At 35.1% G+C, this 13,363-nt stretch overlaps 3 protein-coding genes across 3 annotated transcripts; 1 reads left to right on the top strand and 2 right to left on the bottom strand.

The window, feature by feature from the left end:
- Positions 1–2,746: 2,746 nt before the first annotated feature.
- On the bottom strand, positions 2,747–3,532 carry LOC135149618 (receptor-like protein 46). Its single transcript, XM_064085373.1, has one exon. The coding sequence runs from the start codon at positions 3,530–3,532 to the stop codon at positions 2,747–2,749; it is 786 nt and encodes a 261-aa protein (XP_063941443.1).
- A 701-nt stretch (positions 3,533–4,233) lies between these two features.
- On the bottom strand, positions 4,234–8,415 carry LOC108201448 (receptor-like protein 46). Its single transcript, XM_017369729.2, has 2 exons — positions 8,285–8,415; positions 4,234–4,945 (listed from the first exon to the last, which is right to left on the bottom strand). Exons 1-2 carry the CDS (start codon positions 8,413–8,415, stop codon positions 4,234–4,236), a joined length of 843 nt encoding a protein of 280 aa, XP_017225218.2.
- Positions 8,416–8,546: 131 nt separating this feature from the next.
- On the top strand, positions 8,547–10,627 carry LOC108201449 (receptor-like protein 46). The gene is made up of 4 exons (XM_017369730.2): positions 8,547–8,582; positions 8,831–9,211; positions 9,359–10,067; positions 10,170–10,627. The coding sequence occupies exons 1-4, from the start codon at positions 8,547–8,549 to the stop codon at positions 10,625–10,627; spliced, it is 1,584 nt and encodes a 527-aa protein (XP_017225219.2).
- The last annotated feature ends 2,736 nt before the right edge of the window (positions 10,628–13,363 follow it).

The following is a 13,363-nucleotide window of genomic DNA, read 5'->3' as shown; positions in this document are numbered from 1 at the left end:
AGTTGGCCAACAAAGGAATGGTTCATGGACTACCAAGCATGGATCATACAGGCGGTTTTTGTGAAGATTGTGTGCTGGCAAAACAAACAAGGAGTTCATTCCAGAAAAAGGCGACTTATCGTGCTTCAAAGCCTCTCGAGTTGGTGCATACGGATATATGTGGTCCTATCACACCTGGATCATATGGCTCCAAGAGGTACTTCATCACTTTTATTGATGATTATTCTCGAAGAACTTGGGTTTATTTCTTAATTGAAAAATCTGAGGCATTAATAGTTTTCAAGAAATTCAAAGTGCTGGTTGAAAAGAAGACAGGAATGCAAATCATGGGATTGCGTTCTGATAGAGGAGGAGAATATACTTCAAATGCTTTTACAGAATACTGTGAAGAACATGGCATTAGAAGGTTCTTAACAGCCCCTTATTCACCACAGCAGAATGGCGTGGCTGAACGGAAAAATCGAACAATTCTAGACATGGTTCGATCAATGTTAAAGAGCAAGGAACTGCCAAAAGAACTCTGGGCAGAAGTAGTGCAGTGTTCTGTTTACATTCAGAATCGCTGCCCACATTCAAACTTGGGGAATAAAACACCTCAAGAATTATGGAGTGGAAGGAAGCCTACTGTCTCACACTTGAAAGTTTTTGGGAGTGTGGCATATTCACATGTTCCTGATCAGAGGAGAACAAAGTTGGATGATAAAAGCAAGAAATATATTTTTATTGGCTATGATGAGAAAACAAAAGCCTACAGACTACTTGATCCAGTTGCTATGAAGGTTGTTGTGAGTCGAGATGTGAAGATACAAGAAGATGATGTATGGAGTTGGAGTAAAGCACATGATAAGGAAACAACAGAAGATGATATTCAGATTTCTACGATTTCAGCAACAAGTTTTGATGCTAAAAATGAAGAATCAGATGAGGATGAGCCGAGAAATCCTAGAACTTGAAGTTTACAAGATATATATATGAACATGGTGAGGTGCACTTAGTATGTTTGGTGGCTGATGCAGAAAACATAGATTTTGGAGAAGCAGTAAAAGATAAGATGTGGAAAGCAGCAATGGATGATGAAATTAAAGCTATTGAGAAGAACAAAACCTGGGAACTGGTGGAACCTCCAGAAGGATGTAAACCTATCGATGTTAAATGGGTTTATAAGAAGAAACTAAATGCACAAGGAGAAGTAGAAAGATATAAAGCGAGGTTGGTAGCAAAGGGCTATCGACAGAAGGCTGGAATAGATTATGATGAAGTTTTTGCACCTGTAGCAAGGATGGAGACAATAAGGCTGCTGATCTCTCAAGCTGCTCAACACAAATGGCCTATTTACCAGATGGACGTAAAATCAGCCTTTTTAAACGGCAAGCTAGAAGAGGAGGTGTACGTGAACCAGCCACCTGGATATGCAAAACCAGGTAAAGAAGGAATGGTGTTGAGATTGTTTAAAGCACTATATGGTTTAAAACAGGCGCCACGAGCTTGGAACACTCGCATTGATGCCTACTTTAAGAAAAATGGATTTGTTCAATGTCCATATGAAGCTGCTCTTTATGTCAAAGAAAGACGAGGTAATTTACTATTCGTTGCACTTTATGTTGATGATCTTATTTTTATGGGCAACAATGAAGAGATGATTAAGGAGTTTAAGAAGGAGATGACCCAAGAATTCGAGATGACAGATTTGGGTTTGATGAAATTTTTTCTTAGAATCGAAGTAAAGCAAGAAAAATCAGGAATTTTTATATCTCAAGAAGCGTATGCTAATTCTATATTGAAGAAGTTCAGAATGGAGCACTGTCATCCAGCAGCAACACCCATGGAATTGGGTACAAAACTTTCTAAATTTGAGGGAGGAAATTCAGTGGAGGCAAATTTATATCAAAGTTTGGTTGGAAGCTTGAGATATCTTACATGCACAAGACCCGACATTGCATATAGTGTTGGAATTATGAGCAGATTTATGGAAGATCCGAAACAGTCACACTGGAAGGCAATTAAAAGAATTCTACGTTATATCCAAGGAACAAAAACTCTGGGATTGTTTTATTCCAGAACTGAGGACTACAAATTGCAGGGATATTCTGATAGTGATTGGTGTGGAGATGTGGATGAAAGAAAAAGCACATCTGGTTACTTGTTTTTTATGGGAAACACTGCCTTTACATGGTATTCTAAGAAGCAGCCGATAGTGGCATTATCAACCTGTGAGGCAGAATATGTAGCAGCCTCTCACTGTGTTTGTCATGCTATTTGGTTAAGAAGGTTACTTAGTAATTTGAGAATTCCACAACAGAGATCAACTGAAGTTTGCATCGACAACAAGTCTGCAATTGAGCTTGCCAGGAATCCAGTGCATCATGAAAGGAGTAAACACATTGATGTTCGATTCCATTTTATTCGGGAGCATGTAAAGGAGAAGAATGTGCATTTACGTCATGTTGCTAGTCGAGATCAGGTTGCAGATGTGCTCACTAAACCAATGTCCAAAGCCTTGCTGGATGCTTACAAAAGGATGATGGGAATGAAGGATCGCAAGGAATTAGTTTAAGGGAGGAATATGTTGGATAAACTAATATTATGGAAGTTGAGGAGTGCATTAAGTATGGTTCATAGAATTAAGGAGATGTATCTGAACATGTATCTTTTATCATTCATGTATTTGGTTTGTATTCTCCTATTATATAAAGGAGACAAAAGATTGAACAATGATAACAGAAATTAAAAAAAAACCTCTTGTTCCTTATTCTGTTCCACACCTCACACACTGAAACATATACACAAACTCTGATATACACAAACTCTGATTTACATAATTACAACAGTGGTACTTTAATGTTGGTATAACAAAATATCCACTAAGAAATATTGTCGACACTGATGCAATAAAGCTAAGCGGAAATCCAATCCACAGTCCTGTCCACAAGAACCAGGGCGCTTGTTTACCATCACCATCATTATCTTCTTGTGCATCACCTGGTGTTGGCTCATCTTTCCAACATTTCACCCTGATTTGCATCCCACATAATCCACTATTGTTAGCGAAATGACTCAGATCATTCATCGTGTCCATTTGTCCACCCCGTGGTATCTGGCCACTTAGCTTGTTGTTACTCACATCTAACACAGATATCTGCTTTAGCTTTGTAAACGATTGTGGAATTGTACCAACGATATTATTTCTTGATAGGTCCAAGGTCTCTATACTCTCAAGATCCCCAAAACTTTGTGGTATGTATCCAGAAAGTTTATTATTGGAAATATTGAGTAACTTAAGGCCCTTGAGATTCCCTAATGAAACTGGAATGTCACCTGACAGCTTATTGCTTGACAAGTCCAGGAAAGAATAGATATGACGGCTACGACTTGAGATACCTTGTTCAGCATTTTTCCAGTTCACTGTCAAGTCATTCATCTCAATTACAGAGGTAAACATGCCAGTTAATAATGTAACTATAGACTCAATCCAGTTTACCTCTATTTCATCGATACGCATACTTATTAGAAAGAAAGAACCGATGTCAGTCATTTCTACTAGATTTCCCAACTCCGAAGGGATACTTCCAACGAGATTGTTACTTGAGAGATCAAGAATTCGGAGGCTACTTCGGTTTTAAAAAGAGTTAGATGACAGCGAGCCATGCACAGAGTTGTTACGTAGACTCAAAACTTGAAGATAGGATAGTTGGGAAATAAATTCTGATAAATCACCGATAATGTTGTTGTTATGGAGATCAAGATACTGAAGTTGATTCATATTTGTGAGATTTTTAGGCAAATTGCCAGAGAACTTATTTTCCCCTAGTGCAAGAATAGTCGTTTGTGCACAAAATGACTGGGGAAAATTACCTGATAGTTCATTAGAGGAAAGATCAGCATAATATAGTGAACATTCAGGATCAAAAACTGGGAATGTGTCGGTGTTTCCAGAGAATCTGTTTCTTGACAAGTCCAATATCATTAACAGAGGCATATCTCCAACTGATTTTGGGATGGCCCCCGAAAAATTGTTTCCCGAGAGCATCAGTACCCGGATCTTATTAGCATCACCTACATTTTCTGGCAACTCCCCTGAAAAATTATTTCTCGAAAGAATCAAAATTGATAAACTTGTAGATTGGAAAAGGCGAGATGGAATTTTACCACTAAGCTTGTTACGTGACAATAATATACTTCCAATTTCCATCTCAGCAAGCCAAAGGGGGAATTTTCCAGTGAGTTGATTGTCGCTCAAGTCCAGATATCAAGATTCTTTTGAGTGGAAATCCATTCAGGAATGTTTCCAGAAATTAAACATGATCTGAGAGAGAGATGAGAAAACATATAATTGGGAACTAGCTTGAGGTTATTCCAATTCAGTAAGTTTCCTCCTAGATATAAATTCTTCATACTCTCCATATCAAATAACCAGGAAGGAATATCTCCAGAAAGCATATTATCTTCCAGCTGAAGTGTTTCCAATCTGCTCAAGTTTCGTATCGATGGCGGGATTAATCCTGTGAAACTATTCTTGCTCAACGCCAAAGTGAAAATGTTGGACAAGCTTCCAATCTTACTAGGAATCTGGAGTTCCAAATAATTATTCCTCAAATCCAATAATTCCAGTCCCTTCAAATTCAAAACTGAATCTGGAATAGGACCCGAAAATTTGTTTTGACTGACAGAAAACTGCCTCAATTTTGTTACATTTCCAATCTGTACAGGAAGATTTCCATCAAGAAAATTGTGATCCAACATCAGTGTCTTCAGATTTCCAAGCTTGCCAATTTCACCACTTAAACCACCCTGTAATAAATTTTCACTTAAATCAAGAAACTGCAGAAACCTCAAGTTGAAAAGTTCTGGTGGAATCGAACCATTAAAGTAATTGCGACTCATATCAAAATGAACTAGTTTTGTGAGGTTAGCCAAACCGTTTCCAGGGATTTCACCTTGGATATAACTGTAAGAGATATCAAGAAACGTTAAGGATCTAATGCCATAAATGGGGTCCCAGATTTTTGTACTTGGTAAGAAGTATCGAAAAAGCAAGTGAAGACCTAAGGTGTAGAGCTGTAATTTCATGTGAATGCAAACTACAAACAACTCTAGTCCAATTACAACAATCAGAGTTGGAATCCCATGACTCCAAGCCTAAGGATGACGAGTTTGAGGTGTGGTACATATCGAGCAAGTTGGATTTGAACTGCAGAAGGGATTTTTTTTGATGAGCAGGACAAGACAAGCATGGAACAAACATGAAAATCAAAGACAAGAGTAGTTTGATCATGCTTAGCGGCTTGGCCATTAGTTTGATCATGCTTAGCGGCTTGGCCATTATTGTGCTAGTTTTACTTGTTCTGGTGAAATGGAGCTGGTTGTTCTAAATTATAAGATAGAATGTATGAAGTTTCTCAGATGCCTCAGGTATTATTCTTCTCTTAATTAAATCATTATTACAATCTATAACCAAGTAGATTTTGATTCAGCAATCTTTGGAAACATAATGACTGAGAAGTATAACTTGAAAATCTGTACAGAAGTGAATTAAAGTACTCCTGTCATTTTCATTGTTTCATCAGAATTTCAGTGTATACTCTTCGTAATTTTATATCCTGCCTTTCTTCTTCAATAATTCATTAATTGAAGTGGCATGTCACTGCCGTGACAAACAAGGTACTGGAGGCAATTAACAAGTAACACCTTCATCTGTATCTGCTTGAATGAGATTCAGAAGTCTACTGAGGAACTAAAATTAATAGAACAAATACAATAATTTCATTCACTATTTTTTAATGTAGCTTTATTGTGCGTCCCTGTACGCTACTATAACATTTTTTTGTATTTTTTTTTGAATATAATCGAACTTGCATTAACGAATCGAATCCAACTCTAAAGCATGAACAAGGAAATTAGGAGGAGTAACGCACCACTCCCCTACGTCTGACATAGAACAAGTAGCTTGTGCGAGCACATGAGCTACATTATTCGCAGAACGATAAGCGAAACTAAATAGCACCGGACTTATTTGCTTACTTAACTCGGCACAATCTATAACATTTAATTAGGTGATAATCAGTTAAATCGGTGAATCTTAGAACGGTGCCTTTAGAAGCTCTCCTTTTCTCGCTGATTCCGATACATCCCGACGTTGTGCCCTTGTATACGTTCTGCAACATATATAATGCAGTGCCTCTATTTCTGATGTTACAGCAATTAAAAGAAGTATATATACCGGCTTTGCGGTTTGTATTTCTTTTTCGCAATGGAAATAAATAAATGTATCACTATCGAAGGTAGCATATAACATCAAAACCTGAGTATATATACTTACAATTTCATTGCTATGTTTTTATCTGAACTATAACAACTTATGTAATGTGCAGGGGCAGAATTAGGAATCTAACATGAAGGATTAAAATGAATAAAAGTAGAAGCATACCGATTTATTCGAGATATGCTCAATTTTCTTTGATTAAATAAAATGAGTCAATAATCTCTGCAACATCAATGGTCTCCACAATCTCTTTTTTGATATACACTAACAAGTAATTCCTGAGAAATTAATCTTCCATTCCTCTTTAGAGACTTGTTTTCACAATTTTCATAGCCGAAAAAACTTGTCCAGATGTTACAGTAGTAGATGCAGGAAGAGTCAAGACAAGCCGCAATAGTCCATCAACTAATGAATACATGTTCCGTGACATAAATTACCAAGAGTAGACAAATTCTTCAAATCTAGATGTATAGGAACATCTAACCTATGTTACCATTCTTCATTCTCATGCTCATATTAACTGATGAGATTGAGAAGACTTGAATAAATTAAGATTTAAAGATTGTAAATAGTGTGTATTAGTATTTAGGAAATGGGTTGTATAAATTTTCAACGTTCTGCATTTGCTACTTTGATAAAACAATTTTTGTTTAATAATTATTAAACTATCTTATATATCTATTTTATTAACTATAAAGGTTAATTAATTAAATGAAGAATTTACATCTAAGTCTAACCAATATCACCTCTTATATACAGTGGAATGACTTGAAGACGCAGAATGATTAGAAGAATTTTCTTCTTCATACTGAAAATTTTCTTAAACTGGTGAGCTAAGCAGTGTTCCTTTTAATCTTAAAGCTCTTTTCTTGATGATTTAGAAACTTCAGGTTCTAGAGCTGTAATTATTATCAATTTCGGCTTCTTATTTTTAGTGGGATGACTCCTGGAGAATGATTTGAAGAAACTTCTGCACAGTGCTACTCACTATGAAGGTTTTCATAAATTGTTAAAGCCAAAATTGACAAGGTAAAAGAAGATGCCAGATTTTGATTTTTTTTTAAAAAAACCATCAATGTTTGGCGGTTATTCATAAAAAGTGCTATGCGTAGAAATTGGTTCTTAACATATAGAATATTAAGATTTTGAATTCGGCGAATAACATTGTACTTTATTTCTTTAGTTACAACTTAATTACAATGTTATTTTTGTAGAAAAATTACATCCCAAGCAATATAATTTATTAAGGGTTCTAAAAATTTATAGTGATCTAAGAGCATCTCCAACAAGCTCTTTAAACAAGCTTTTAAATCAAAAAGTAGAGAGCATTAACAAAATTGTAGCTCCAATTGACTCTTAGAGGCTCTTCAAAATCTTAAGAGCCTCTTCTCTCTCCTCTCTTTTAGGAGTCTACAACCCACTCTTAAGTTATATTTTATTATAAAGTAATACAAGGACCCACTTTCTCTCTCCACTTTTGTATTGTACTCCTATTTAATAAAAGTAATTTAATAGTAAAATATTGTTTAGAGAATGAATATAAAGAGTGTTGTTGGAGATGAATGTACATTAAATTGTTAAGAGTCAATTTTTTATATTATATTTGAAGAGTGGTTTAAGAGACTACTGGAGATGCTCTAAGCGCTTTATGTGCTCGACAACACTCTGCTTTATTTGTGCCTCTATCGGATAAAGTGGTACTTACGTGTTAATATAACAAAGTACTGACTAGAATGAAATGAAACCAAGGGGGGGGGCCAGTAATCTATTAGTGTAATGACAGTTAAGGTGCGAGCTAGTAACAGATTTAATTAAAAGTATAAATAGATAAATAATTATTAAAATCAACATTATATTACATTAAAGGGTATAAAAAGATTGTGAACAACAGTTTGGTTTCATTGTGCCTATAATGAATTGAGTAATTTTGGTGTTGGGAGAACAAAGTAGCCACTAAGAAAGGCTGTTAATACTGATGAAATGAAGCCTAGAGGGAATCCGATCCACACTCATGTCCACAACAACCATGGCTCATCTTCATCATCATCCTCATCCTCTTCTTGTGCCTCTGGTGTGATCTCATCTCCTGAACATTTCACCCTGATTTGCATCCCACATAACCAACTGTTGTTAGCAGAATAAGTCGGATCATTCATCGTGTCCATTTGTCCACCCCTCGGGATTTTACCACTTAGCTTGTTGTTACTCACATCTAATACTGATAATTGATTTAGCTTCTGAAATGATTTTGGAATTGTACCAGAGATATTGTTGTTAGAAAGGTCCAATGTCTCTATACTTTCTAGATCTCCAAAACTTCGTGGTATATATCCAGACAGTTTATTGTAGGAGAGGTTGAGTAGCTTCAGTCCTTTGAGGTTTCCTAATGAATCTGGAACATCACCTGAAAACTTATTGTTCGACAAGTCTAGTAAAGTATAAATATGTCGGTTATGACTTGAGAGACCTTGCGCAGCATTCTTCCAGTTCACGGTTAAGTCATTCTTTCAATAACAAGTTTTCCAGTTGAAGAATCTGCAATTTCTTGATTTATCTTATAATTCACTGAAGGGTGGTTTAAGTAGTGAAGTTGGCAAGCTTGGAAATTTGAAGACTCTAAAGTTGGAAGAGAATCGGCTTGATGGATATGTTCCTGAGCAAATTGGAAATCTGACAAAGTTGCAACACTTTTCTATCAATTACAACAAATTTTCGGGGCGTATTCCAGATTCAATAGGGTATTTGAAGGGATTGGAAATATTATACATGAGCGAAAACAGTATCAGTGGTTTTATACCTCCATCAATAAGTAACTTGATCAGGTTGGAAACACTTCTGTTGGAAAATAATAGGCTTTCGGGAGAAATCCCTTCAAGTTTATTTAACATAGAGAGTCTCAAGATCTTAAATCTTGGAGGGAACACATTAACTTGGAATAACAATGTCAAAATAGTTCCTAAGTGTATGCTTTCTCAACTCTCTCTCAAATCATGCAAATTTTCTGCAGACATTCCTGAATGGATTTCCACTCAAAAGAATCTTGATATATCGATCTGAGTGACTGTAATTTAACAGGAATATTTCCTATATGGCTTGCAGAAATGGAAGTTAAAAGTATACTTCTGTCGTGTAACAAGCTTACTGGTTCAATACCATCTCGCCTTTTTCAATAACAATTTTTCAGGAGAGTTGCCAGAAAATATAGGTGATGCTAATAACATCAAGGTACTTATGCTGTCTGCAAACAGTTTTTCCGGGGCCATTCCAAGATCCATTGCTGATATCCCTCAACTAATGCTATTAGACTTGTCAAGAAACAAATTGTCTGGCAACACATTCCCAGTTTTTGATCCTGCAGATTGCTCACTCTTTTATGTTGATTTGTCCTCTAATGAACTTTCAGGTGACATTCCAGTGTCATTTTGCGGAGGAACCAGTATTCTTGCACTGGGGGGGAATAAGTTTTCTGGTATGTTGCCTAGGAACCCAACAAATATGATAATGCTTGAATATCTTGATCTCCATGACAACAACATTACAGGTAATTTGCCAGAATTTCTTTCCCAACTATCCTACCTTCAAGTTCTTAGTGTACGTAACAATTATCTACATGGCTCACTACCAACCAAGTTGTTCTCCAACCAAAGTAGCCTCAAAATCCTAGATCTCTCAATTAAAAATCTTGTTGGAAATGTCCCATCGGAGTTGGAAAATCTATTTGGAGGTTGGGCTTTATATGTAAGTGGACCTGATATTGATAATGAAATGGAGCTGAGCTGGACTGAGGGCACGATTAAATCCTACAGGGGCATGTTTACTTTTACAATAGAAATCAATGACCTTACAGTGAACTGAAAGAATGCTATACAAGGTCTCTCAAGTCATAACCAGCAGTTCTATTCTTTGCTAGACTTGTCGAAGAATATGCTCTCCGGTAATATTCCATCTTCATTAGGAAAGCTCAAGTATCTAAAGCTACTGAACATCGCCAACAACAGGCTCTCTGGATGTATACCACAAAGTTTTGGGGATCTTGAGAGTATAGAAACATTGGACCTATCCAACAACAATATTTCTGGTACAATTCCACAGTCATTTATGAAGTTAGATGAACTCTCTGTGTCAGATGTGAGCAACAACAAGCTAAGTGGTGAAATCCCGCGGGGTGGACAAATGGACACAATGAATGATCCGAGTTATTTTGCTAACAACAGTGGGTTATGTGGCATGCAGATCAGGGTGAAATGTTCAAAAGACGAGCCACCACCAAATGATGGACAAGAAGAGGATGAGGATGACCTTGATATTAAAATATTTTTAAAAAAAATAAAAACAAGAAACATCATTCTTGTCTCATCTCATTTGTGATTTTTGTTGTTTCAAATTAGAACAATGCATTCAAAGAAAATATTAATAATTATGTAAAATATAGAAATTAAATATTATTTCTTTCATTAAAATAGATTGATATTATTTATTAAGAAAATAATGAAATTGGTTATAAATAATTTCAACAATCTAAGAGTCATGGCTAAAGTTCCGCACTTTAAAAGAATTGTATAGTATGATTCTCTATCTTAAAATTTATTTAGCATTCAATAGATTACACAACAAAAAATTATCTAAATTAAACCAATATCATAAAAGACAATGAATATATGCCTATATGATAATATTAATTCTAGCACATTATTATAAAGTGTCATTAGTCCTTAAAGGGGTAAAAAAATTTACTAAATCTCTATCGACATTATCAAACTCACAGATTCCAATATACAACTGTAAAATTAGCATCAACACTATTGATGTTCTTAATATTAGAAATTATCAAATTGGGATTTTGGGTTTGATAATTCATGAAGAGTGTCTGTGTAGTGTAGTTTATCATCTTTTTTTAGAGGACAAAGAGTGCTTGGATTATTCATCTTCACAAGCCTGGTTGATAAATATAAGTAGCGAAGATAGTGAATTGGCTAATATATCTTTCTTTCACTAGGTCCAAATGGTTATCATGCTCTTTTTATTAGCAATTCAAGGCTGGCATGTTTGATGCAATGAAAGATGTTATATTGGTGTTTGTGTGAAAGTAGATAAGTGAGCAAATATAGTAAAAATGTAAGATGTAATATAGGTGTGTGGAAACATGTCCTTTTATCGATCAGTTTTAAACAGATCAGTATTATAATTGATGAGGAAAACAATATTCTTATAATTTCCAATGGAGTACATTGCTAGAAGAATATATATGTATGGTATCATTGTTTAAATAAATCAAATTTAATGACCACAATAATAATTATACAACATCATACCTCAAATAAAATAAGCAAAAAAAAAAAACTGAATTCAATTGCATTGTAATCTTGCATCTAGAATATTAAAATGTTATAACATAGATATAATTTGCAACAAGGTGAAATTCTTATTTTTATTGAAAATGGAAACATAACAATGATAAAGATATTAATTTCAATCCATACTTTGAAGAGATATAGATCTCTCTCCAAAGACAATAAAATATGAGAAAGACTGAATAGATGGAAACATAGTCAATTTAGAATCTTGAATCTATAGCACTCAAACAAAAGGTGTCTCAATGAACAAAGGATTTCTATAAATTACTACATCTAGAACCACATAACTTACGGTGGTCATTGTCCGCATTGTCCCATAATTTATGTCGCCGTTCCATCTGCGCACCATGGCGTTGAAAAGGGTAGGTAATGAGATAGGGGAAAAACAAGCCCCTGAAATAAAAATCAAGTCAAGAAATTCTTCGGATCTTAAAAGTCTATTCGGAACTTCCGAATACAGATTGATAAGATCTACCCGCGCGACCCTGCCAAATCCACGAAGAACATTAACACAAACACGATTCAACACAGAAAAGCAAATTATCCAGCTTATTAATTCCACTCCGGGTGGAACATTTAGTGACACCACAGTCGGGACAGATTGCCCTCTATTGGGTCTATTTCTCGACCCACGGCGATGTCCACGACGCCGGGCTGGAGAAACTCCACCGCCGTTACCCATCGCAACATTAACATTTGACATATTTGATGAACGCGAATGAAGTTGGAAAGTAATTTGGCAGCGGCGGATCAAAAGAAAAATGCACATATATAGACAGAGATTTAGGGCAGGGTGTTTTTACGGCGCCTTGAGCCTAAGATTTTAAAATTTTAATTATTTTTTATGTATTCATTTTTAGTTTAATTTTTTTTGTCATAATTTCTAGTTTAATTTTTTAATGGCCCTATTTTGTGGAAAAGTGAAAATAAAATAAAATTTGTTGAGCTCATAGAGTCATGTCTAAAATATAATATTTACATACTTTTAAAACTATTTAATATAAAATGTGTGTAAATTGCTAGATGATATGTAAATATGATATGTATTATTGTGCTCATAAATGTATTATCTAACAATTCACACACATTTTATTTAAATAATTTTTTAAATATGTAAAAAATTTTATTTTTAAGCATGACTTTATGAGTTAAACAAATTTTATTTTTCTTTCATATTCCCATTAAATAGAGCAATTAAAATATTAAATTAAAATTGAATATATAATAAATAATTAAAATTTTAAAATCTGAGGCTCAAGACATCATGAAACACCCTCCCCTATATCTATGTTTATATATGTCCATTTTTCTTTTAATCTGTTGCTGCCAAATTACTTTCCAACTTCATTCGCATCCATCAAATATGTCAAATACTAATATTGCAGTGGGTAACGGCGGAGGACTTTCTCAATCCAAGCGTCGTGGACATTCTCGTGGGTTAAGAAATAGACCCAATAGAGGCAATTTGTCCCGACATTGATGTCATTCAATATTCCACCCGAAGTGGAGTTAAGTAATTGGCTTCTCCATGTTGAACAATGTTTGTGTCAATGTTCTTCAAGGATTTGGGAGGTTTGCACAAGTGGATCTTATCTATTTGTATTCGGAAGGTCCGAATAGACTTTTAAGATCTGAAAGATTTCTTGATTGATTTTTATTTCAAGGGCTTGTTTTTCCCTATCTCATTACCTAGCATTTTCAACGCCATGGTGTGCAAATGGAACGGCGTCATATATTATGAAACTGTGCG

Source organism: Daucus carota, chromosome 9 (assembly GCF_001625215.2).
Source record: "Daucus carota subsp. sativus chromosome 9, DH1 v3.0, whole genome shotgun sequence".
Taxonomy (NCBI): domain Eukaryota; kingdom Viridiplantae; phylum Streptophyta; class Magnoliopsida; order Apiales; family Apiaceae; genus Daucus; species Daucus carota.
The sequence above is the reverse complement of the archived record's forward strand: the minus strand, read 5'-3'. Positions and strand labels throughout refer to the sequence as shown.

What these genes read in the sequence shown, in the direction of transcription:
- LOC135149618 (XM_064085373.1), bottom strand. Translation starts at nt 3,532, where the DNA reads ATGACTGACATCGGTTCTTTCTTTCTAATAAGTATGCGTATCGATGAA.
- LOC108201448 (XM_017369729.2), bottom strand. Translation starts at nt 8,415, where the DNA reads ATGAATGATCCGACTTATTCTGCTAACAACAGTTGGTTATGTGGGATG. An exon ending in GATGATGAAGATGAGCCATG is followed by an intron (nt 4,946 to 8,284) that starts GTTGTTGTGGAC and finishes TATCTCTTACAG; the next exon opens with TTATATCCAAGGTGAAATCC.
- LOC108201449 (XM_017369730.2), top strand. Translation starts at nt 8,547, where the DNA reads ATGTCTCTATACTTTCTAGATCTCCAAAACTTCGTG. An exon ending in GGAATAACAATGTCAAAATA is followed by an intron (nt 9,212 to 9,358) that starts GTTCCTAAGTGT and finishes TATGGCTTGCAG; the next exon opens with AAATGGAAGTTAAAAGTATA. An exon ending in CACGATTAAATCCTACAGGG is followed by an intron (nt 10,068 to 10,169) that starts GCATGTTTACTT and finishes ATTCTTTGCTAG; the next exon opens with ACTTGTCGAAGAATATGCTC.